Here is a 25,928-nt window from a genome sequence, read left to right on the forward strand (position 1 = left end):
TTTATGAGTCAAAATAGTGTTAAAACTCAAAAAGAGTATTAAACAACTTCTGTGAAGAGTTTAAGAACTATACCACAAGGAAGCTCTTCCTGCAGTTAATATTATTTCTAAGAATAGCAGATAGTTGTCAGTAAGCATTTCTGCAAAAACCCAGAAACTATGAGAAACCAAATAAGCATTGAATGTTTACAGGATCAGAGCTGAGAAAGCCAATTATCTGGAGCCCTTCATAATAATTAGTCTCTCCTCCCATTGTTATTACCAGCTAACGTTTACACGTCTCCATGCATTAAAAAAAATTAATACACATGACTAATACTGCTAGACTAACTTTTTATTGCAGCAAAGCAGGATTTAAAAAATCCCACAAATACTTCCCAGTAACATCCTAAGAGGGACCTAGCTAAGCCATTTAGAACAAGAAGTTAAGGCTGCACCGTCGTATTTGCTATTTTAACTCTTAATGCAGCCACTTTACTACATTAAACAAAAAAGGATAAGCGTATAAACCCACAGTATTTCCATATCAAGCTATTTATATTTCTAGCTGGTTGAAAACTACTGCTTAAAACTCATGAACCCATTTAACTAGGCTTGACATCAATAACTGCATTTAAGACTACCTGAATAATATGACCAAATATAGAGGTTTTACACACTGTCTAGCAGCTATAGCCAGTATTTTGAAAAAGCACAACAGACATAGCGGGTCCTTTTTGTAGTAATGTCTTTTAAATTTCAACAGTTTTCCTTTTGTTTTGGCAACTATTACATTAAGTTCACTGAATTATATTGATAGTCATCCCTGCTATTTGATATCACAGTGTAAAAAATTTCAAGTACCATCAATTGGTGAGGGATCAGGTCCAGCTTTTTCAAAATTTATTACCACTCCACTTTGCACTTTTTGCACCAATGACTCAAGACACTGATTCAGCATTCTTGGAGAGCACACACAATATGATCGACCTAGAACAAAACAGTCAAGGTTAAGGTTGTTCGGTGTTTCTGCCCTTATTTTAACTTGGATCATTCAAAACTGTTCACTCTCCACACACATTGATTTATGTATGGATCACTGATTTAAAGCTTCTCCTGGACACTCCCTCTTTGTTTAAGCAGCAAGGCAGCCTAGTGAAGCAGTGACAGTGCTATATGCACCTCATTGGAAGTGTTTGGGTTTTAGCCCCTTAATGACTTTAACTCAAATTCTTGTTTGTATTCATGGAAAATGGGCTCCCCCTTGTGACAGACATCAACACTTAACTGTCCACGAATTTCAGTCAAAGCACTGTTAGTATAGCCTACATTACAGTCAGAAAGTAGTGGAATCAAATCCTTTTGGAATTATTTTTAAATCCCTTTGTTTGCTTTGTATCACACCCCCTCCAATGCATCAGAAGAATCATTATGTTTTTAATATGTGATGTAATCAAAAAATTTTACAAACAAATTATGAAATTAATGCCTGAGTTTGATCTGGAATGTAATTTCTAAGAGATTAAGTATATGAGTTATGATGGAGAGAAAAGCATCAATTTTGCAGAATTATTATGCATTCTGCATTGCAGAAATTCTGCATGCTCTGGAGAGGAAAAAAAAAAAAAAACAACCCAACACATTTCCTTCACTCTTGGCTTCTTTAGATCAGAGGATGACAGGAATTTAGCAAAACTGTGCTGCAGAACTGACTCAATTCTTACAAATTCTAATTGCGATACCAAGGTGCATTAGAAAAAAGTAAGTTTTCTCTTCTAAAAAACTGCTAAAGAAAGCAGATTCACACTCTTCCAAAACAGATTACATTAAACTGTAGCTTGAATGCAGTAAGTGTCTTTAGTTTTGTTATATTGGAGTTCTGAGTTTTTACAAGTAATATAAGAACTTAGAAATACTTATTCCATGACTTGTACATGATTAATAGAGGTAAATTGAATTAATTTTCATTTTCAAAAGTATTGACTTGTCAAAGGAAACCAGGACACTCACCTCCTGTGACTTCACACATAGGTGTGATTGCAGAGTCATCCACCGGTACCCCTGTCATCTGCTCTGATTCCGGTGCTGTAATACCAGGCAAACGGAGAACCAAAGCAAATAACCTCTGATCCCATCGAAAGGGTTCCTTAGTCAACTCACTTCCAGGTAGAGGGGAATTGAGAGGTAAATGGAGCTGAAAAAGAATTTAAATCTGTGAATATACTGCTTTAAAAAAAAAAAAAAATCAGGTTACACAGTGATAGCAATTCACTCTGTATAAACACACTTGTAATGTCTCCACAGATATTTATAATTTGATTCAGGTACTGTACATTACAAGCAAGTCATCCATCACTTAATCAACATTTCAAGGCAACATGATGCATGAAGGTGAGAGTTACAAACCAAGTGGGAACAAACACTTTTTAAAACTGATCCAAACTTCAGAATCAATAGAATATTTTCTTTAGCATTTTAGCAGTAAGAACTGCTTCACTGCAGCATTCTTTTGTTCAAACAATTTTCTGCAGAACAGGCCCATTCTCAGCTCAGTCTTTTCCTTGATTCTTCAAGATAAAAAGCACAACTGAATGAAAAGGTAATGTTAATCTAACACTCCTGCAGAAGAACTATAACTTGGGTATAGCTGCTCAAAAATATCTAGCTGACAGGATGACCTCCTCCAAATAACGCGGCTTCAACAACTGAACTAATGTGGTAGTTATGTTACAGAATCAGAAGGCAGAGATTTTTCATAACTTGGGTATATCCTACAACTAAACTCATGGCTGCTTTAAGTGAAAAGCAGAGATTAAGATTAAAATCAACACTGAAACGCAAAATGAGTTCTCATTTTTAGGTAACAGATGACAAAAGCCACAGCTACCCATACAAGGAAGAATTGCTTGCCATGTGCCATTGTGTTGCCTCTGTCTGGGAAGAACTACGCAAAAGTTTTAGTTCAAAATATTGAAGATACCATCCAGGGACATACAATACACAGGAACATTTCTTTTTGCTTTAATTCCCAGAAGAGAAAGTAAAAAGATTCAAGTTTCAGGCTTCAGGCATGCTGCACTAAAGATACAGCAATGCTCAGGATATTATTTATTAACCAACAGCAACAGCCAGAGAGACTGAACAGAACTAAAAATCAACAGAACTAAAGATCCCAAGGTTAGTAGTAGTTTTGTAACTAGTTAACTGAAACAAGGGGGGCAGGGGAATCAATGCTTTAGCTTCTAAGGGACAGCACATGGCATTCAGAAGACTAGCTCCAGATACCTCACACAGAGATTAGTGGGGAAAAAGAAAGCTTATCAAAACATTCAACTACAGAAACCCTGAACAGATGACTAGACTTATAACAAGTAATTACAAGTTTCAGAAAAATTTAATAGATCCCTGGCTGATGATACCACTGTCGGTACAAGAAAAATTCTCATTTCATCTGGAGCGCTGCAGCCATAAAGGGGAAAAAAAGATCCCCAAAGCAATGACTCAAGTGGTGCAAACAGTTCAATTACCTAGCCCAATACAAGGGTTAAGCCCAAAAGCTGAAGCAAACTTGTTTCTCAAACACTTCCCTTCACATGCAGAATTCAAAAAATCCCAATTCTCACTCTCCACTCTATGTTAGCAAAGGAAACTACTAGTCTGTTCCAAAACTTGATGCAAGTCCACAAAAGCACCCATGACAAACTGGCTTCGTTTTTAGTTCACAGTGGTTAACTAAGGAGTTTGCAACAAGCCGTTGAAAAAGTTGCTTGCTTGTTTTTAAGAGATGAACTTGAAAGCATTAAACCTAATTTCCAAACTGGAAACCTCAGCTATTTCTATTTACATAATTGCAAGCATCTCATATTGGGAAAAATACATGGCTTTGAAAAATAATCAATTTATTGATACAATCTCAAAGCCAGGAACAAACACAACAAACCCACTCTCGTAACATGTGAGCAAGAATCAGAACACTTTGGACTTTTCAGCGCACTTAATGCTTCCTCCTGAACTTCTGCTTTTGCTAATGCAAGCAGAGAGCACATGTGAGAAGAGCACCACTTTCCCCAAATGTTTCATGTGAAGTTGGTCAAAGGGCACTCATCTATGTACCTGGTTTATTACCGATTCACACACATGTCTTTCCCCTTTTCACACAAAGAGTCAGCAATGCCTGCCTGGCAAAGGAAACTCAGTTAAAAGAATACCCACATTCCTAGTAAACAGCCTAGAATCTCAACTGTAAGAGGACTCAACTGCAAGCACTACACCATCCTCACTTGGGGCTATTATTAAGGAATGCCATTCACCAAACTTTCCTACTTAGATCTGACTGAACAGAAGATTTATTAGCTCTGAAGAGTATATTTCATCTGCAAAACATACCTATGTAACAGCACTGGTTTTCTTCAGGCAGCATATATACCTTTTTTTTGGAGAGATATATATTTATATATATAAAGTATCCCATTGGACCCTGCACCAACACTATCCTGAATTCAGTTTATCTCAAACTACAAAACCTTTCTTTGGCTCAGCTAGTTACATTGAGAGAACCCCAAAACCAAACGTAACTTAGGAGTAGGCCACTGCATTATGTACATATTACAATCAGAAACATTTTCAAACTGTAAGATGACATGCAAAGCCATCAGCGTCAAGTCAAATGTCCCCACTTTCTCACAGTTTAATTCCAGTTAAATTTAACATCCATGTTACTGGAGAATTTATAGATTCAAACCAGGCTTCATTCTCCACAGACATTAGTAACTTGGTCTTCTCACCTCCAGTTACTTTTTTTTTTCTTTTAAACTGGTATTGTATTACCATAGCAACTGCATACCTAGCAGAAAATAAGATGGGCCCAGAAATGTACATCTTGCATTTCATTTCTGTTTCCCCACGCACATTTCAATATGAAGGCATGCACTTCTTTTCCTCTTTGTCCTTCATATTGGTTGTTGAGAAAAAGATAGACAGAACAATTTAAAGGGAGGTTATTTACCAGCAATGGTCTTCAACATGTTGTCTACATATAATCACACACAAGTGTCCTCCAAGCTTAGTACTAAAACCCAGCTGTTTTGTCTCAACACTAGTTTGTAGGAGCACACACAAAACTCTACCATTCCCAAACGCCATAATGCTACAATAAGATAGCAGTGTGTGCCTTATGCCCCTCTTCCCAGCCTTTAAATCCACTAAAATGTTCAAGAACTGAAAGGGCTCAGAGGACAATCTGTTACTGAAGAGATCTTATAGAACCTGTTACTGGTGAGCAGGTCTTTTGTTTATTCCGAGTTCTTGTTTCTACATACATTTATGCAATCATAAGAAGCAGCACAGTCTAAAATCCTCAAAAAACATCAGAGGATGCCAGAGACCCCAGGCTGAATAAAAGCTAGATCAGCATTAGAGAACTCTGCAGTGGCATGGTCGCTGGTGAAAGAGTGCAATGCTCTTCTGGCAACTACTGCACATACACACTCATACATTACAATGGGCAGCACTAGCACTGCCTAGGCTTTAGTACCCAGCTACAGGCAGCTCCATGTAAGGTTGTTACACAATTAGGTACTGAATGAAAATATCCATTCAGAGATAGTTAATTTCTTTGTCTCTTTGTACCTAAAAAAATCTTAAAAAAAAAAAAATCTATCTCCAAGTAACCTTCCTTGCAGGCTTTTCTGGTACTCATAAAAAGACAAGACACATCTAACATTCCAAGCAAATGCAGCATTTCATCCTTAGAGGACTGAAGGACTAAGGATGGGCAACAAGATTCAAACCCAGCTGAGAAACCAAGCCCTTGCTAGACTGAGAAACTCTACTACTTAAGAGTTAACAACAGTGTTATGTTTTCCCATCTTTTTCCATCCAACTGTATGCAGTTATAACAGAGACAGGAAGCCACAAATTGTTCTTCCGTAGGAAATAATTTAAGATCACAGAGACACAACAGGTCAACTGACACACCATGTCAACAACATGATTTACTTGGCCATTCTGATGCTAGCGTTAACCATGAGCAAGTGCACACTGAGCTGTTAGTTACACAAAATTCACACATCAAGAGCTCTGGGGCTCAGTGCCAAATACTGTGATCCTGGCAACTGCTGCTAACAGGAATAACATGGATAAGGAAAGATGGGAACATACATCTAATGAGATCTGCCCCACAATTCCTAGAGAATTTGTTTAGAAATCAAGATTTTTAGCTGGAGGAATTAAAAATATTATGGAGCATTTACAGTTCCTGATTACCCTGGAAAGGATCAATGTGACAATGCCAAACAGTTCTGGGACGAGGAGTTAAAAAAAAAAAAAAAAATCACTGATCCCTCCTGTAAGTCTCTTATAACCAAAGATCAGAAGAATGACAACATACAGAAGCCAAGCAGCATTGCTTATGCTTTTTGTTTGCATAATCATTAATCAGAATGTATCAATTGGACAAATAACCCAGTTTCAGTCTTGCAAATTTAATGCTTCCTCTTAAAACAGAGGGTATGTAGAAGGAAGACAAGGAAAGATAGCCCAGCAGCTGCAAAACTGGAGAAGTATGACATTTTATTTCATAAAGAGGAATAAGAGAAATCCCCTTAAGCAATTAAACACTTGTTAAAGGAAAAATCAGGAAACGGCTAAGACCAAATTTGAGGGATCAGGCCAGAAATGAAAGCCACCCCAAGAGGAATCCATAGCATGAGAGCAATAATTAATGATGGTATTCCAACAGTATGAGCCCATCCCTTCCTCAAGTTATGATGGGACAAATGAATCCAGGGAAGAATCTGGTCAACATGCCATGCTGGACATAGAACTGACGCTGGCACCGTTCAGTAGATCAGCATTGGTGCATTAGAAGTCAGTGCCAGAAGGGACAGGACTGAAAATCCTATTAACTTGTGCTGGTGGAGATGATAATTGCATAGATTGCATCATTTCTGTCTTCAGTCTGAGGAACCACATCCATCAGAGACAAGGTAGTGCTGAATGGGTAAGGCTCTTTATCTGCAAAGCCCGTATTACATTCCACAAAGGAACAGGACATCTGAAGAATTCAGCAAGAGCTCTGAAACAGGGTTTAAGCTTGACTGCTTCACACTAGGGCAAATGACAGTGTTCCCATAGTGATAAAGCTGATTTCATTGGTATGAATGCAAATGTTCATCTGAATGACAAAGCTTTGAGAAAACTTGCCTCCAGGTTCCATGCTGGCTTCACAGGCTTTCCAAAAACAACGTTCTGTCGGTTCTCTTGTACATAAGTTTTAAAAGAACTAAAAATATACTGCCTTAGTCCATGACAAGAACTTTACACAGGAAGTAAAAACACTGTTGTCATAGCCAGTGGGATATGATCACTTCCAACACCAACTCTGAAAAGCCTCTCCAAAGTGAAACCCAAAGAACAGAAAAGACATTTGAAAGTGACCAAAAAGCTTTGTTGTTAAACAGAAGAGCAACAATGGACTTCCTATCTCCAGGGTGCTGCTGCTGTATTAATTCTGCTTCATTTCTGCATGTCCAACTTGAGATGTAACTGTAAAGGATGCTCAAGCTACACTAAGAAAAATTCTCATCAATAGGACACATGTTGACAAAAGCAAAAGATCATCCCTGAAAGACAGAAGCACCCTTGGATGCTTTGTTCCCCTGCTCTCTGATGGTGTTAAGGATGTTCCTACTGGTACAGCTATGGCAAAAGAGAAAAAAAAAATCACATCCATTGCTGGGTATGAAATATATATACCCTGTAAATACATATGGAAGGGCACTCAAAGAAACTTGTATTTTGTCTTGCAGGAAGTAAGAGCAGTGGTCACTTTCAGTTCCTCCAGAAGACAATGCCTTTAAATTTGCTCACTTACCAAGAAATCATTAGTAGAGCAGATTCTGCATCTCTAGAATGTAGTTTAACTATCAGCGAATGATATAAGTGTCAAATTTGGCCCAATGTCACGATCATGATACTAAAACTCTGGGTGTAGTGCACACTCCAGTCAGCACCACTCATGAGCCAAGCCTAAATTTAGTAGATTAAAGCAGCCACCAGAAACCCCATTTTCTCAACATAAGTTACAACAATTTTAAGATGTGAATGTGTGACCAAATGGTTGCCTGACCATAAGATGTGTTCTTGTCTAAGGTGAAAAAATTGTACCCACATTTGAAGGAAAAGAAACACAAAAAACTTGCTGGCTGTAAAAAATCCTGACTCTTGCTGTAAGAAAAAGAGCTCATGACAGCCAATAGAGCTTTCTTACCTAAATCATTTTGGATAAATGAACAAGATGAAAGGAAATGTAACGTAGAATTACAGAACTGTGTACATTAGAAGGGACACGTGAAGGTTATACAGTCCAGAGCCTTCCGATTGCTCAGTGCCTCGGTCCAACTCAGTTTTGAACATCTCCAATAATAGAAATCTCGCAACCACTGGACAACCTATGCCAGTGTTCAATCACCCACACAGTTAAAATTTTTCTTGATATCCAAGCAGAATTTCCCAAGGTACAATTTGCAGCTGTTGCCTCTCACCTCAGCCCCATGTACCTCCAAGAAAAGCCAGGTTCCCTCCCCCATTAAGTTGTTGCAGATGGTGGTAAGTCTCCCCTCATCTCCACAGGCTTCTCTAATAAAGGCTGAACAAACCCAGTTCTCCATCTCTACCCAGACATCATTTGCTTCACCCCCTGAGCATCTTGGTGTCCCTCACTCCAGGATGTCAATGTCAGATTTTACAAGTTAGTCATCTGACAGCAGAGAAGTTGCTTCTCCTTAAGAAAGGACTTACACAGCTAAGTGATTACCCAATCAGCTCTTAAAAAAACCCAAAACAGTATTCTGCTGCTAACAGCACTAAATGTTGTAGAATGCTCTAAAAGTGTCACACTACCCTCTGTTTAATTAACACTTGCTCACTGACAATCACTGTAACTATGAGGCTGCTAGTCTACTAAGTATTTTGGACCACACCCAATCAATGACTGGATTAAGCTGAAAATAGCTTACTGAGTAAAAAAACATGATGAAGGTGAAGTTTTATACAGATTACCTACTTGGTATCATGGTTCCAGGCATTCTCTTTCAGTTACTGGCTAGGGCTATTTGTTAGTACTCCACATAAAATTATGAGGTCATTTAACTTTCTTCCTCTAAGTCAGATACAGTACAAAACCACTCAAATACCACTTTCCATACAAACAACTTCTGCAAGCGCTGTAAAAATGCAGTATAATGGAGTACCAGGAGAAATTTGAGTAACTAATGAACAGCGACATATGACAAGCTAATCTGTATAGTCAAATGTGGTGTACCACATGGAAAAGTCTGAATCCTCCCCTTAAGCTTCAGGACAGACCTCTGGATATTAACCTTTTCCCTGAAAAGGGAATGAGCTAAAAGGTTTTTGGCTGCTGTTTGGGTTTTTTACTACTGCATGGAATGGGCACTGAGCTGGTCAGACCAACCCTATCCCTAGTGACCTCTTCCATCTTTTTAAGGAAAGAATTCAAAACAGCCAGTAAGTTAAAATAGTTCAATGCCTCAGCATTTGCTATAGCCCTGAGTTTGCCAGATGTCTAAGCAGGTACTCCAGTATATTAAGACCTGCTGTTTTAAACTGCTCTACAGATTTAATTTGAAATACATTTCTTCAGCTCTTATCTTGGCTTCTAAGGACACTACTGATTTGATTATAATCACTTTAAGAGCCCAATGTGACAGTATGTATTTCACATACCCCCTAGTGGCCGCACCCTTTGGGAAATCACTACATTAATTTGGGTCTATACATAAAGAATTTATATCTAGACTAGTTAAACACACACATGCTTTACAGAAATCAATTTCTTCTGCTAACATATCTGAAAAGCCATGAACTCCCTGGATAGAAATAGCAAACTGAGTCTACTAAACAGACCAACAGTTGTAATATATGCTTCTGTCACATGCAATAAGGAAAAAGATCTATTCAGATTTTTGTAGTACTATTACATAAAATTACCTCAAATTAAAAGGAAAAGACATGCAATTTTAAGCTATTAATGAGCACACTTTTGAGGAGTCATTTATGCTCCCACTGTAAACAGTATTCTAACACAATGCTTAATACACATCATTGTAAACAGAGGTCAGATCTTACCTCTTCCTGTATCCCACTGGTAGTAGTTAATTTACTTCCATCAGTAACTGTTATAATTATTGCTGGCTCCAGAAAAAAGGGGTTTCGTCCCTAAGGGAAAAAGGCAGTTTCATTTAAAATGCTGTAACAAATTCATAAGCTTCTGTTCAGTCATTAAATGGCCACTGGTACCTACCAACAAAACAATGAGGCCTGAGGTATTTACTCTCATATACTACATCGTACAGTGCTATGGGTTTTTGAGTCTTTTTGCAGTTAGAGCATGTAAAGATAGACAATATATCTGTATTCAATAAATGCATACAAAAACATAGCAAAAAAGGTTAACATAGGACTCTAAGAACAATGTGTACTGCAGTATTCTGACCAACTAGCAGCTGTTTAGAGGAGCAACGGTCTCTTCCAACCAGAGATATTTCCAATTCCCCCTACTGCAGGGTTGATTTTATGTGTGATTTAATCACTGTGTGACCAACTAAAGCATTTGCATAGTACCTTGTGATCATGATCCCCAGGTTAAGAACTAATACTCTGTGTATTAAGGAAAACTCTGACATGAATAATACCGGTTATGCTTTGACCAAGGTGGTTCAACCATGCATGCAAGACTTACTTCAGAAACAAATACTTGAAAAGGAGATAAACTTTTTATATATTTCTATCTTAAATGATTCATATAGAAGGTAAGACATTCTGTGATCCCACCAAGACATTCAACTAGTTGAGCTGTAACAAAACAACTTGGTTTGCTACTGGCACTTCCTCTTCCTACCGCCAGGCTTCTGTCCCTCCTGAAAAAGAGGATCCCAAAGTAATCCATGCACATGTCAACCCCAAGCCCAGGTAGCACATTCCACTCTAGCTAGGGTTAAAGACAGACTGGATAAAAGCCACCACAAGCTTTTGTTTAGTGGATCCCACTCTCCTGTTGCCAAGATTAAGGCCTCGTTTTTCTTCTTCAGAAAACAGTAAAGAAAAATACAGCTAGACCCACAGCCTAGTTCTGCTTATAAAGACAAACTATCTCATGAATGCTTATAATTTACTCTAAAAGTATGGAGAGAGAACTAATAGGTTTTCAGAAAAAGACCTTTTAAATCCATTTTTTTAGAACCCATTTAATATAAAGGATCATCTACTGATTGCTTAGAACAGAAATACTGCCTGACAATTTGAAACATATTTGGTGAGGGGTGCCCACTTTGAAGTGGCAACACCGCATTTACAGTGATCAATTTACTATAAGCCAACAGAAAAATTAAAAAGTTATTTGCTCAATATTTTCTCAAACCTTAGTGAAAATCCTAAAATTTTCTTTTAAAATAGCATACCCATTACTACAGACAAAAAAATACACAAAAATGAAATTGAACAGTGAAGATCAATCTCTCCCGTGAAAGCTAAGCTAGTTCATAATCCAATCCAAACAATTACTCAAAAGAATTTAAGGACTCTCAAAATACACTCAATTTTAATTAAAATAATTTCCTAAGAACATTTAGCTTTATTTAATTCCAAAGAACAGTTATGGTATGCTATTCTGCCAACTAGTAGTTCACCACAACTGCACAACATCAGTTGGAAGCTAATTACATTGCACTGAAATAATATTGAAAGCAGGGTTTCTAACTAGGAAAAGGATATTGTTGTCATGAATACTGAACATAAAAATACTTTAATCCTATTGCTAATAAATTATTGTAAAAATAAATTGGCAATTGATAAAAATAACAAGATTTTAGATTTAGAATGTCATAAGCAATGTTCTTTGGGTCAATATTCTGGTCCAATCTGAAATATAAGTATTAAAAATCTAGTCTCTGACAACCCCTATTATCCAGATATCCTCATTACCTTAAACACTTCTGTGTGCCTCAGCTATAATCTTTCTCAATTTTACCCATCTAAAATTTAAGCCTTAAATTTAAACACTTTGCACTCAGAATGATTATGAAATTATAAGGAAGGAAACGACATTCTGAGCTTGAGCCTCCCCCTGCCCCCCAAAAATGTCCGGGTGAGAACTGACTTCATCCTCAGTCTATCTTTTATTATTTCACAAGCATTTTGCCTGTACAGTGGATGATGATCAACATACTAAGTCATAAACCAACTCATATAGCAACATATTTACAAAAGCAAGAATCTCTTTTTACCAGAACATTCATTTGTAGCCAGAGTAACAAGCAATTTGAGAACCTCTGACCCCAAAGACAAAGTAACTCACATTTCCACATGTATCATCTACAGGATAACTGTGGAAACACTAGCAGTGCACTGTTGCAGAACACTTCACACCTGTTTAAGTAATAAGGGAAAGCTTCTGCTTAAAATCTCTTGTTCACCAGCTAGATGTGAAAACACAGTAATCTTGAGTTCATCAACTCATCAATACAACTACAAATACTATCCTTTCTAGAAAGAATTTATGAAATCAAGTCACAGAGTACACAGTTCACCACTGAATTATTTAAAGACAAGTGAACAGAGCTGAGTTCACTTAGCTGCACTTAGGTTCACAGCTCCATGCAATTTAGAAATATGAAATTAGTATCTATGTTCCACCTAAAGGAGCAGAAACATAATTAGAATATATCCTGAAAGAATTTCAGATAAAATGCCTATTATTGAGGTTTACTATTTTTGACTAAAAATTTCCATGTCATTAATTCTTAAAGAACACCACTGACTCTTCTGACCCTACTCCTCACCTTAACTATATGAAGGCATACAAAACCAGTATTGTCAAGTATTCCTAAAAAAAAACCCTCTTATTTATATAAGCTCTCAAAACTCAAAGTTGTTTTAGTACATTTGGCAAAATGAAATTCCAGAAAACTTACACTTACTAATCTTTTAAAATAAACTGCAGTTTTGTCAATTATCGTTTTAGAACTTTATTTCAATCTAATTGAAATTATTTTCTATTGCTCTTCCCTTTAGAAATATACTATTAAAATAAAACACTACAAGTTTACACATCTTAGAAATATCATATTCTTCAAAATATGTAGCAACACCATTGACTATGAATGTATACAAAATCAATTCAGTAGAGCTCAATTATTTTAGTTACGCAGTGAAACAGTGAGTGACAGAGCATACATTACCAGCTCTTTGGCAGCTTACAGGTATGCTGAAATGCACTAGAAATCAGCTCAGCATACCAAGGTGTAAACAATAAGCCTGTTTACAACTTACTCTGACAACTAACTAATCACCATCAGGTTTTGTTCATTTCAAAAGAAAAATAATCCAGCAGCTAATTTTAGTATCATCTTACATTCCCACACAGGAAAGTCAAAGATAGAAAGTGTGAAACCCCGAGTTGTTAAAGTAAGTAGGGTAAAGATCAACTTGCCCTCAGTACCAATACCTTGGGAACCTTAAGGGCATCACTCACGATTTCAGCTAGCATTATACAGGCCTATTCTAACAAGCACACAAGCAAAGATACTTCTGTTCTTGTGTTACCTGTTTTCAGACAGATTATAACCCGATAGTGGATAGACATTTCAGTCTAGAAACTCAGCTGCTATATTTAAACTGTGGCAGTTTGAGTCCCAGTTTACTATTCAGGCTACAGTAAACCAAAAAGTATTTTCAAGTTTTATTTTAAACTCTTATTTTTAAATAGATTTGCTTATAAACAAGTATTTTGGAAAAACTAGATATTACTTATTTTTCTAGCTAAAAATTCAATGGCAACTAGCTCCCACGGGGACTTCAGCTAATTGCGTCAGGTAGGCAAATTGGCTCATTTGGTATCCTTTTCAGCCCAAATAGCTGCTAGAGTCATCTGACTGCAAATTCTGTTCAATAACACACTTTGCCCTCTGAAGGTTCCTAGCAGTGGTGAAAAAGGCAATAAGGAAGAAGCACCTAAGGTTTTAATGGCTGATCATCCTGTTCAACCACCAAGTATTGTAATGTGGTACACGCGGGTTTTTTCATTCACCTACAATCTGCATTTTCAAGGTCAGATATGCACTAAGGAGACAAAAAAAAAAAAACAAACCCCACACCTCTTTTTGGAAGTTATTTAAAAATCAGCATCAATACCAGGTCAATCTTGCAAGCTTTCTAGGCTAAAATGGAATAAGCAAGAGATTCAAAGCCTTAAAACTAACTTATCTGTTACACAACACACATTCTTTTGAACAATTTGACAGCTTCACAACTATTTGCTCTAAATCACAAAGCACCTCAGTTACACTGGTTGCCATTTCTTCAGTCTCCAGCTGAAGTACTTCTGTGCTCAGATAATACAAAACAAATACAGAGCTGGTGAGCACCACTGAGCTCCACACGACTCACAGGGAGTCACAGTAAGAGGCACAGCCAGCCCACCCCAGCTTGCGTGGTATTCTGAGACACAGCCTCAGATTGAGCCAGAAGTGTATCAAATTATCAAGACACATTATTGTCTGGTTAGGACTCTCAAAACTAAGAATTCATTTGCATAGGCAAGTAAGCTTAGCAACCACTTTCAGCATGACTGATTAACACATTCATGGATTATTTCTTTTTCTTCTTCAAAGTGTACAGGTAAAGCAATTCAAGAGCTATTGTGACCTTTAGATGTGCAAGTATAAAATATTATACATGCAGTGAGAGAAAATTGATTTAAGACTACTGTTATCTCAATGCACACATCTAAATACTAATTTCAGAGTCAGAAGTGTTGAAAAACTTAAAAAATAGCTGAGGTAGAAACATGACCAAAAAAACCCGCCAAGTCAGAGACTAAAAATGACATGTTCAACAAGCAGCTACTATAAAAAGAAATAAGTATTTGGTAGTACAAAAGCTTCATGCCCAAGAAAGGCTAGAAGTTGAAAATAAATGTAAACTGAAATAAAGTGCATATTTTTAACAGAACACATTACTGATCACTGGAAAAAACTCATTTTCACATCACAATCAAATGTCTAAAAGGTACACTTTCATTTCAGTAAATCACAAAATTTAATGGAAGTTGTATTGCACATCCATCATACATTACATTATCTCAGCAGAGCCTTTTTATTTTCAGAAGCATCAACTCTAACTGCCAGTAAATTCAGTCATCTGACCAGGAAATACAGAAATGCCCTATCAGGTTTTTTGATTCAATCAGGTTTTCTAGAATTTAAAAGGTCAAGATTCTCATAAATGCTCATGAGAATCTGTGAACAACCACTGTTCAAAAACAATAGTTTAAAATGAAATCTAAAAGTCAGAATGATGGCAAAATTATTAGCTTTAAAGCTATTTTTTTAAAAACTGATAACAGCTTAAAAAATACCAAAACACTGAGCTTGAATTTCAACAAACTAAAACAGATGGTCCAAACCCATCGTAGTTTTCACTTACTTCTTGTATCTTAGGAACTTCAGTTACGCTTTAGCAAAATCATGAAATGTCTAAAACATTAATTTAACATTTATTAGAGACTTTCCCCTTCATTGCTCAAGGCAGAACACTATCAGTCAAGTACGCAGAGGTATTTAACAGCTGCTCCATGCTCTAATAGTCAGCTACACAGGAACCGTAGCATCTTGTGCAACTTCTTACTTATCCCACTCGCATTTTCAGCAACTTTGACTATTTCCTATTATCCCTGCAGAATCAATCAGTATAGTTGTGAAGACCTGTAGAATCAGCTGTACTTTATGCATTCACACAATTGTTTCCCAAGTCACAAACACAGTTGAATGCACTGGCATGATAGTAGTATTTCAGTGAATTCATAACTGGCAATATAACTCTTCACAAAAACTACTCTGCCCTCAAGATTTTTTCAAATGTATGTAGGCATGCACCATAACTATGCATATATATGTACACACTCTAGTACTCAGGAATTAATAAGCTTTCTGCTTCAGTCAATGAGTAAATTCTTTCCTACTACTTAATAAGAAGCAGAATGGCTTTAAATGGAAGCTTTCCCAGATGAAGCTATGGTGCATATCATCTAATTAATATTTAGCACAAACACACTATGAAACTCCAGGATCTGTCAGAACACAAGGAAGAATACGCTGGGTGGAAAAAGAGCAAGAAGGGCAGCCGGGTTCTACCACAACATTAGCTTTGATAAATCTGACTTCTCACACGATATGCCACAAGAGCTCCATGATTCTGTGACCAGACTGAAAAGCACAGCACCTCTGAACTGCATCATGGTATTATCTAAGTGACTGAACCTGCATGATAAAACCAGCTTTGAAACCATATTTATTTGTTATGGCTGTTTAGAATAGAAACTGACCCCACAAACAGGAACCACTTAAGCCTCAGAGAGACTTCTGTGATTTCAGGGTGAATGAGGAACAGCTGAAGAACATACTGGAATTCTGTACAGGATTAAGATCTCTGACAAGCCAGGCTTCATGCACAAAGAAAGCTGCTAACTTGTCTCTGTTTTGCTGTCCATAAGATTTTGATATATTCCCTTGATGCTGTTGATTATTCAGTAGATAATGCAGTTTTGCAGTGGTAGCAATTCTGTCTTATTAGTAGATGATCAGATATTTGTACAGTCGATGTATTTCAAGATCACTTTCAGAAGCCTCAGAAGAAAGTTCAATGAAAGCTACACTAACCACTTTGAGTTTTACACAGGATATAAGCGTTTTGAAGTCTGTTATGAAGTTTTCAAGTCATAAAAGAAATTTTAATATAAACCAGAAATCTCCCTTGATGCCTGATTAATGACAAAGATAGAGGCCAAACCATTCACTGACTGGAATCTTATGAAACAACCTAATGAAACACTATGCCAGGAATTACACTACCACCAAGAAAAAATGCCCAGTGTTTTTCTGAAAGGGCTGCAGGACAGCAGGAGGATTCTTACCATTAGCTCTAGTCCACAAACATCTGCAGTATGGACATACGTTCTCTGTCGTAACACTGAAATCTTTTAGCTTTCCCTGAGTATCCAAGACTTATGCTCTACCTCCCCTTCATGCTAGGCAGCTGGGAATACTACCTCACCCTCAAAGACAGGTTTTAAGAACACAGGTAAATTAATCACCTGTTAAAAGTAATCTGAGAGCGCCCCTTACTAAACCCAAAAGAAGAGAGCTGACATCTTGAAGGGAAAGTGACTACTATCAGAAATGCAGATGATAGTAGCAGGTTTTAGAAGCTCAAAGTGTAGTCCTCCATAGTCCCAAGAACCATAAAGATCTAGTTCCTCTGTATATGAAACAATATACACACACAGGATGGGTAAAAACACCAAATTGCTTCAACTGAGGGATGAGGGAAAGAAGCAGGTTTGACAAATGCTGAATGAGTTTTGACTGAGCCTATGACAATAACTATGCACTATGAAAACACCAACTCTCAACACCACCACTGACTCTCACAAATTAGGAGTCATATGCTTTTCATTGTAGTTTTACCCCCATAAAAGGGACTTTTATAAATTGATGTTTGGCCAAAATAGCACATCAGAGAGTATCTCAGCTACATAAACTTGTGTTTTTACTTTGTGATTGGAAAAATAGCCAGCAGAGGGGGCACAAGTTAATAAAATCTATCCTTGTATGAGGTGATTGAGTAACAAGGAGATAAATATGAGGCGTGGTCTGTTTGAACACGATCTCAAAATACATACAAACAGGTACTTTTCTAAAACTGTGTATAACTAGAAAACCCTAAATGATTGTATAAGTACAAATAAGAAGTAATCAGTCACTGAACCCTACTCTCTTGATCTAACTCTGCTTCATCCAACAGTTAGCTGATGGTTTCTGACATCAGGGACAGCACATACTATCATTTCACTGCTCCCCTTTTTTGCTGCTGATTGCCCACTTTTTGGACAGCCACAAGCATTTAACTGTATTCCAGACACACATACACACACACACACTCCCATCTCTTTTGAAGCTAAAAAATAGAATACTATCTCAAATTATTTTATCTTTTGGAGAAGACCTTAAAAAATGAGTTTCAAGAAAGTCTACTAGAATTTATCAGGGTCTGAACCCATGCTTCCATTAACTCACCATCTCTTCCCCCAAGGAAATGGAAAACACTGTTCAAGGAGTCATTATTTCTCCTGCACTCATTCACACTCTGAAAGTCAGGGTCTCAAAGGCAACGATTTTGCAGTAAGGATGGCTACCACAAAAGACCTTTCTTCCATGAGCTGAGGAGATTCCAAAACGTAAATTCAGCTATGTACAGCTATCCGTCCCTACAGACTACAGCAAGGTTATCTTAGGCAAAGTAATTTTCCATGTCCTAGACAATTCTTTAGTTAACTGCATTACAAATACTTAAGAGTTACTCTGATGCCCAAGACATGCACTAATCACAGTTTCTTATTTGGAATGTCTATGGAGGATTACAAGGTAGTTATATGTTTTTGCTTCATCCCTTACTGGCACTACAGATTAGCAGTAGATAAAATGGGTTTTTGCACACGGAGCTTGGACATTGATTTGGTGGTACGACTGAAGCAGGTTTAAACAAAAAACAAAACAAAAAAAAAGAAATAAACTCTTCAGCACACTAGTTACAGAATATACAAATGAAGTGAGCATTCTTGAAACACCTGCTATCTCCATAATATAGGCTACATAAGGTCCACCTAAGAAAAGGAAATTTAAGGTATCTAGGAAAATGGGATGAAAAAGTAATTTGCTCCTAAGCATTCTTTAAAAAAATCTTTTAAAAATATAACCATTTATGGCTTCAATTAACTATTGAAGCTCCAAACATATGTCATCTTATACTTTTCCAGCCCAGACTGAAAGCCCTACAGCAAAAATCAAAGATCCAGTCAGATATCGCTATAATTAAAAATACCAAAGAGAACAAAACAGCTATCTGAAATGCATAAGAAAAGAGACACCAAACCCTTTGTCAAATAAAAAAAAAAAAAAGGAAAAACAAAACCAAAAAACCCACCAAACCCTAGAAATATATTTAAGCATATCAGCTGCTTGCTTTGCCTGAGCTTGCAAGTTTAAGTTCTATAAGCAATGATATCACTGCATATCTATCTAGAAATGTGCAACAAAAAAATTCTCTGTGCTTAGTATCATTTTTATAGATGCTCATAACTTCACACATTATGAGTTCCCAAGTCTGGCACTGAAGACTGCCTAAAGACTATTTATTTGCTCAACTTCAGTCATTTTGGAATTCTACTCAAAAAGTTTGTGTTAAGAACAAAGCCAAAACTAACAGCAAGAAAACCAAAAAAGCAACCCAAAGCAGCCTGAAAATGAGATTCAATGCAAGAGATGATTGTTTTGGAATATGAAATCTCCATATTGAATAGTGCATGTGTGAAAACAGAGGGGATGTGTGTCAAGGAAGCATTTTTAGGTTATCTTCATGCTGAACAATAAAGGAATCATGAATACATGGTAAGATTTACTAAGACATCAAACTTAAAATCCCAAGATACATTGATGTCTTCATGTGCCTAAATTACAGAGTTCCCAACATTACTAAGTCACGAGTTTCAAAAATGCCAGTTTACTGTAAAGATTTGTCCTGTTTCTTTCATCTAAGAACAAATTTAATTGAGGTCTAAATAACATATTACATAAGTGCTAACTTCTTGATTAACATCTAAGTGCTCCAATTTAGATGAGGCCCTTGGTAAGTTTCAAAAACAATTCAGTCCTTGAATTTTTCACAATTTAGAACAATTACTTATTATGTGACATTCTCAAAAAAATCCAAACCCCATAGAATGGACTTCATATATTGTAAATTTCAGCAAGTAACTAAACAGTGAAGAACAGCATTGAAATGAAGAATAAAAAAAAAGCCACTGGCATTTGAAACACATAAGCACTGCTGTGACAGATATATGATAATCCCAAAAATGGAAGAATTTTAACTTTTTCTTACATTAAATTCATTGAAAGGTAAAGAGCAAAGCAACTGTGATCACAACTTGTACCTTATTTTTAAGGTAATGGAAACTGTCCCTTAAAAAAAGATGCACCTTATCAGTTAGTTACAGATTTGTAAATGAATCACTACTGGAATCATCTGAAATTGCATAAATCAACCAACAAATCCTTGTTGTGTCCAAAGTTATTTGGCTGAATATAATAAATGCAAGATGCTAAAAACAGGTTATATTTGAGCTTTTATAAATTAAAAAAAAAAAAAAAGCTAAAATAATCATCCATACCAAACATAACATTAAAGTCAGCCCCAAAGAATCTGGGTTTAAAGATGATTTTGGTCATATTTCCTAAAAATATTTCTGCATGTTTTATTCCAAAAATAACTGACCTTGTCAAGCCCTGGATCAAGTCCCTAATTACTGCAGCCTTTCTGCTTCACAGCAATGACTTTACATAGCTGGTCCTGGCTCAGTCAGTGCAATTCACAGTGCTAAGCCAGGCCTCTGTTCTCCATATACTGGAGAAGGGTACTGCGTTTCACAGTTGCCAGCACACTGAGTAGGAAAAACACAAAAAAAACCCCAAACCCACGACACCCAAGGGGAAAAGCCTTTTGTACACAAAATTCTCCCTACCTTTTTGGGGGTTATCAATCCAGAGTACTGATGGGCTGACTGAAAGCAGCTTATTGACTCATGAACATAAAGCAATGCTTCTGAATAACTGCCCCAAGACTCCCCCAAAACTCTCTCCCAGAGTTTATCGCCACTACAGCAGGAGCAACTTAGCTGTTTTAAAACATATTCTGAACCACTACAGTTTACAGCCCAGCTTATTAAGGATCTGAATCAATCAGCGACTGATTTTACTACATGAAGTCTACACTCATAACTTGCTTCAAGTTTGGCACAACTATGAGCACATGAGAGGCCTTAAGTTTAGGAGCAGAGCAGGCAGCTAGGTTGGATATGTCTTACATATAGTGATGCATACAATCAAGTCAGCATTCTGGGATTCAAAGCCTTGGGAGCGTATTGGTGGAAGAAAGAGATGGCCACTTTTCGCTCATATCCTGTATGCTGACCATCAAAAAAGAATGTCAGTGCACTAAATTGGTTCCAATGACAAATATTCTGGATTTGTTCAAGGTAGGTTTTTGGTTCAAGGAGACATTGACAAAATGCACAGTGTATTCAGGTAATTAATCCTCAAACATTATTATTGGATGAAATCAGATTAACACCCTGCTCTCCACAAGCAGTAGCAGTCACACAGAGATAGAAAAAAAACCCTATAAATGAAAGGAAATGGGAGTGGCTAGACTGAGCAGACACCAAATGTGATTATTCAGGTAAAAGTTTCCTGGCCAAGTCAATAACAGGACATTAAGCATTATTTTCAATACATACACCCCTGAATCACTGTCAAAACCCCATACTAGAGACCTCATTTGCACTGCAGTTCCTGCTAGATCAGTCTTCTAAAAGATGACTCCAATAACTCCAATGTTAAAGCCATGGAACTACATTAGACACAATCAACACTTATTTATCTGCTATTCTAGTTATCTACCACTGCAGTGCTGCAAGATCCACACTTGCTACCCATATTAGAAGAACCTGAGTAGGATCAGATTTTGATAAATCCTCTTGTCCTCTTATACAACCAGAAGTCTTACCTATTCAGTGTCCCAATCATAGTCATTCAAGGTTCCTGACTAAGGCTAGTATCGTATCTTGCAGCCAGAGACTTCTTACCTGTCTATTTTAATTCAGCTGTAGGCACTAACCTAGTTTCCCCACTGGAAAAATTTAGGCTTAAATCTATAGTGGACTGTAGATTTATGTAAGCTAGGGCAAATCAATTAACTGAGGCAGAGACACTACCTCTAGAATGAAAACAACAGGTGCTTAAGATAAGAGATACTTGATCTCTCATTAATGTAAGACTGAAATTGCCTATACATGTTTGAAAAATCTAGTCCATTAGGGGCCATCTTTACAGTACCTGAGTGATTAAATACATCCCTTCCATTTTTTTTTTTTTTTAAATAAAATATACAGGCAATAATAAAGAACCTGAAATCCTGTTTGCTGTCAATATTCAGAATTATAATAGTAAAAATGTGCTGATACATAGAAAATACTTCATGAACATGTGATACCCCTTGTAGACATCACAGAAATATACTACAGGATCATCAGAAATCTCTTATGGCTCACAGGTTAGTCCACATTAAAAAAAAAAACCAAGGATCTTTTAATACATATGAAAGATTTATCCTACATATAACCATTATCTCCTATCTGCAGTATCAGTTTTTCTTTAAATGAGACTGGTCTACACTTCGGACAATTAAAATTAGCACCATAATCATGCAATGCAAACTGGTCATTTGATAAGAGTTCTGTATTAGCTACATACTAATGCTCACAAGTTGTATGAAATTCCAATGTTTCATAAACAACAGGTGAAAACAACTTGAAAAAGGGGCCAGACAATGTGATGCTAAAAATCACAACAAGAAGTAGAAACATTAATACATTCTTTAAGTGTGCAATGCAGATGTGGGAATATTCTATGAACTAAAAGACTCACTATGTTATTAAAAGTACAGAATGTACCACAAGAAATAAGCAGCAGCAAGCAATACTCTCAAGCAACACAATCACAGTTTCAACTGAGCCTCAGCTGAACTAAAATTCACACACATACACAAATAATACTTCCTCCCTTCAAGCTTCAGAGATATGGACTGTCTACAACAGAAATCCAAGACTGAACATAATTATTCAGTAAGAAAAGTGAAAACAAGCTTAAAGAGAATAAACATAACAAGGGAGACACTAGGGGAAGAAAATAAATACTTGTACTTCACAAGATAACCAAAGTCCTGGCTCTATATCTAGATATATTTGCTTTGCCTCCCTGACAATTGGCTGCGATGAAGTGCAAATACATTTCAAAAAGACAAGAATACTTCAATTATGCGACACATACCTTTAAGCACCCAAATAAGAAAGCTAGTGTGTCCAAGGAGTCTATAATGACCTGTTCAAATAAACTGTTCCAGATAGAAAGTCAAACCAAGAGATGAAATTCTGGTACTGCTAACTCCTCAGACTTTCTCTGACGACTTTTTAGTGAATCCAAGAATATCAGCCAGAGACAGACATCTGTATCATCTGCTTACGCTTTGGCAGCGTGACTGCATTCATCTGACCTCTAAAAATCAAAGCCACAATGAACATGTTATGGCACTGCCCCTTCCAAATCAAATTTATTGAAATACTGAGCACTTAAAGATTCAAAGTGTTCAAAGCATACTTGATATTCAGAACACGAAGAAGTAGCTCACATCTTTCTGCTAGTGAAATAGATTGATGAGATCATTTTCATCAGAAAAAATAAAGTACTTTGTGTAAGCTTGTTTTACCTTTTAAATTCTTCTTTAAAAATATACTGGATTAGAACTTGACAAGTGATTTTAAGAACACTTAAGTCTGATGTGATTATTATTATTGAGACTTTCAGTGAACTTTGTTGCTCTGGGAAGGCTGAAAGGCATGCAGTTCCACCTCACAATGTGAAAAAACACTTGCAACAATGCCTGCCGTAGCTCTCAAAGGATACTATAAAACAAAATTAACTAAAAATTACAAACATTTCCAGAGCAAACAAGATGGCACGCTTAAAGGTTACAGCCTAGAAAGTATAAATTGGAAGCAATATGCTTAATTTTATCATGTAGGAGGTGAGAAAGATTGACTTTCACCAGCACCTCACATATAGATCTTTGACATTAACAGGCATATAGGTTTACATTAAAACCCATTTCTATTCCACAGAAAACAGGAGACTACAATAAATACTTTCTTATATGTATTTCTGCCATTACCATGCTTAAGCTTGCTATGCTGTTTTCTACTGTCTGAAATTCCCCCATTTGGTTTTGTTGGGGAAGGGGGGGGAAGAGAATGGGAGAGCTGCTCTAGAAGTGCAAACCTCCGCCTCTACCAACATGAGAAGCAAACTGCTTGTGCAACCATGCCAGCATGACAAAGCAGGAAATGCTAACCTAAACTTTGGTTCCAAATTTGGATGCACACTCAACACAGGCCATTCCAGTGCAGTGTTTATGACCCCAGAATGCCAAGACAAAAGTCAGGCTTGAAGGATTTTGACTTTTGAAAGCAAGGAAATCCAGTAACAATCCTCAAAAATCAACTGGAAAATAAAACTGCTCAACAATTTAAAGAAAACAGAATGTATCACTGCAAAAACATAATGTGTGCAGTGTTAGGGGGCAATATTTCATATGTGTGATTGGGGTTTTTTTAAGCTCAGCAGATCTTAGATGCAGATAAGCACCTAAGTAAGGAGTCAGTCTACGATGCGTGACTTAAAAACAAAGCTGACGTGTGCCTACAAGCACAATTAGACTTGATCTCCTAGGTATGCTATTTACATATATTTGGAATACTATAGTATTTAAGCTATTATGGCAAAACATACTGATCTCTACAGACCAACACTAAGTTTTACTGTGTGAACACATCAGCAATACTGCTACTGTAGCTACAAATGGGTCTAACCATATATTTAGAGAGTGCTATAAAGTAGCAGTTAACCTAAGATTGGATTGTTTGATGGTCATACATGGTATGACTAAAACCCTTGAGAAAAAAAAAAAGTAGTGTTTAAAAAAAATGCCATTATATGCAGGACACCTTCCAACTTCTAGGTCAGAAATAGGTCTTTCCAGCCCTCAGCGTATTTTTAAGTTCCCAAAATATTCTTAATTGGTTGAATTCCATTTGGATTTTAGTTTGTTTCAAAATTTCTTAGTTATGCTTTTCTACATAAGTGAAATGCACTGCAGAAAAAAGGCTTTTGCCAAGACTGCACACAGCCTGGTAACTCATCAAGACAGTGCTTCTTGTATTATTTTAAATCCAGACAGCACCTTATTCATCACTGTGAATGAAAAAATACCTATCCCAAAGTCCACTTGGATTACAGAAGCATTATAGTTGGCTTTTCTGTTTCAAAACAATTAAGTTAGCATGTGCTTTTGTTACATCAAATTTGTTTAAAAGTCAAACTCACCTCTAAGCCAGTTTTACCATATCAATAATAATTACAATGCTGAAGAATATGTGCAAGATACTCTAGTGAGATAAAAAGATCATAAAAAGCTTACGTTATTGAAAAGCGCTGTTTCTAGCCACAGTATTAAAATGAAATTTCACCCTGAAAAAATTTGGAAAAATACATTGTGATACATCAACTCGACCACTTTGAAATCCACTCAGATAAGCACGTTTTATCCTCTCAAACCTCATGCTATGCAATACTGCTGAAAACATAGTAAGAGACCTTCATTACGTAAATAACAATAGGCAAGGTGAAACACATGGGGTATCCGAGAATCAGAGCTTTAGCAATTTTAAACATCCATCAGATTCAAGTTTTGGTAGCGCTGTGTTGGTCCTTTGCATGTCAGTATCAAAACACCATTGGTACATATTTTACCTACCTTAGATTCAGAACTTAAGTCTTAGAAACTTCACTACAAACTTCAAATAATTTAAGTACATAGATGGTTCAATTCAACCATTTGTTTACATTTTTTCTGTATTATAATAGCTACATTTTTCATATTTTGTGTTTCCACAGAAACACATCTATTAGTATTTAACCCTTCCATCAACTGTAAGCAAGCTGCATGCTTGCCTCACTCCTAACTATTCAGTTAAATTGTGACTACACATGTACTGCTGAACAAGCCATAGCTGTAAGAATTTAGGAGCGTATTCCAAAAGGACAGAAAATCTGCCAGTAAACGGCTTGGTGTTTGAGACTACCTGAAACAGTGGAGAGCTGAACTGGGGAAAATATGACAAAGTTGCCAATTAGCTAAGTGCA

General features: G+C 36.7%; 1 protein-coding gene across 1 annotated transcript in view; it reads right to left on the bottom strand.

The window, feature by feature from the left end:
- Window positions 1–25,928, bottom strand: part of INTS6 (integrator complex subunit 6) — a 46,384-nt gene that overhangs the window by 15,873 nt on the left and 4,583 nt on the right. The window contains exons 4-6 of the mRNA XM_075706079.1: window positions 10,129–10,218; window positions 1,990–2,173; window positions 844–969 (exon numbers count right to left, since the gene is read on the bottom strand). Coding sequence (XP_075562194.1) covers window positions 844–969; window positions 1,990–2,173; window positions 10,129–10,218 — 400 coding nt within the window. The remainder of the gene's footprint in view (window positions 1–843; window positions 970–1,989; window positions 2,174–10,128; window positions 10,219–25,928) is intronic.

This window comes from Pelecanus crispus, chromosome 1 (assembly GCF_030463565.1).
Source record: "Pelecanus crispus isolate bPelCri1 chromosome 1, bPelCri1.pri, whole genome shotgun sequence".
In the NCBI taxonomy this organism is placed as follows: domain Eukaryota; kingdom Metazoa; phylum Chordata; class Aves; order Pelecaniformes; family Pelecanidae; genus Pelecanus; species Pelecanus crispus.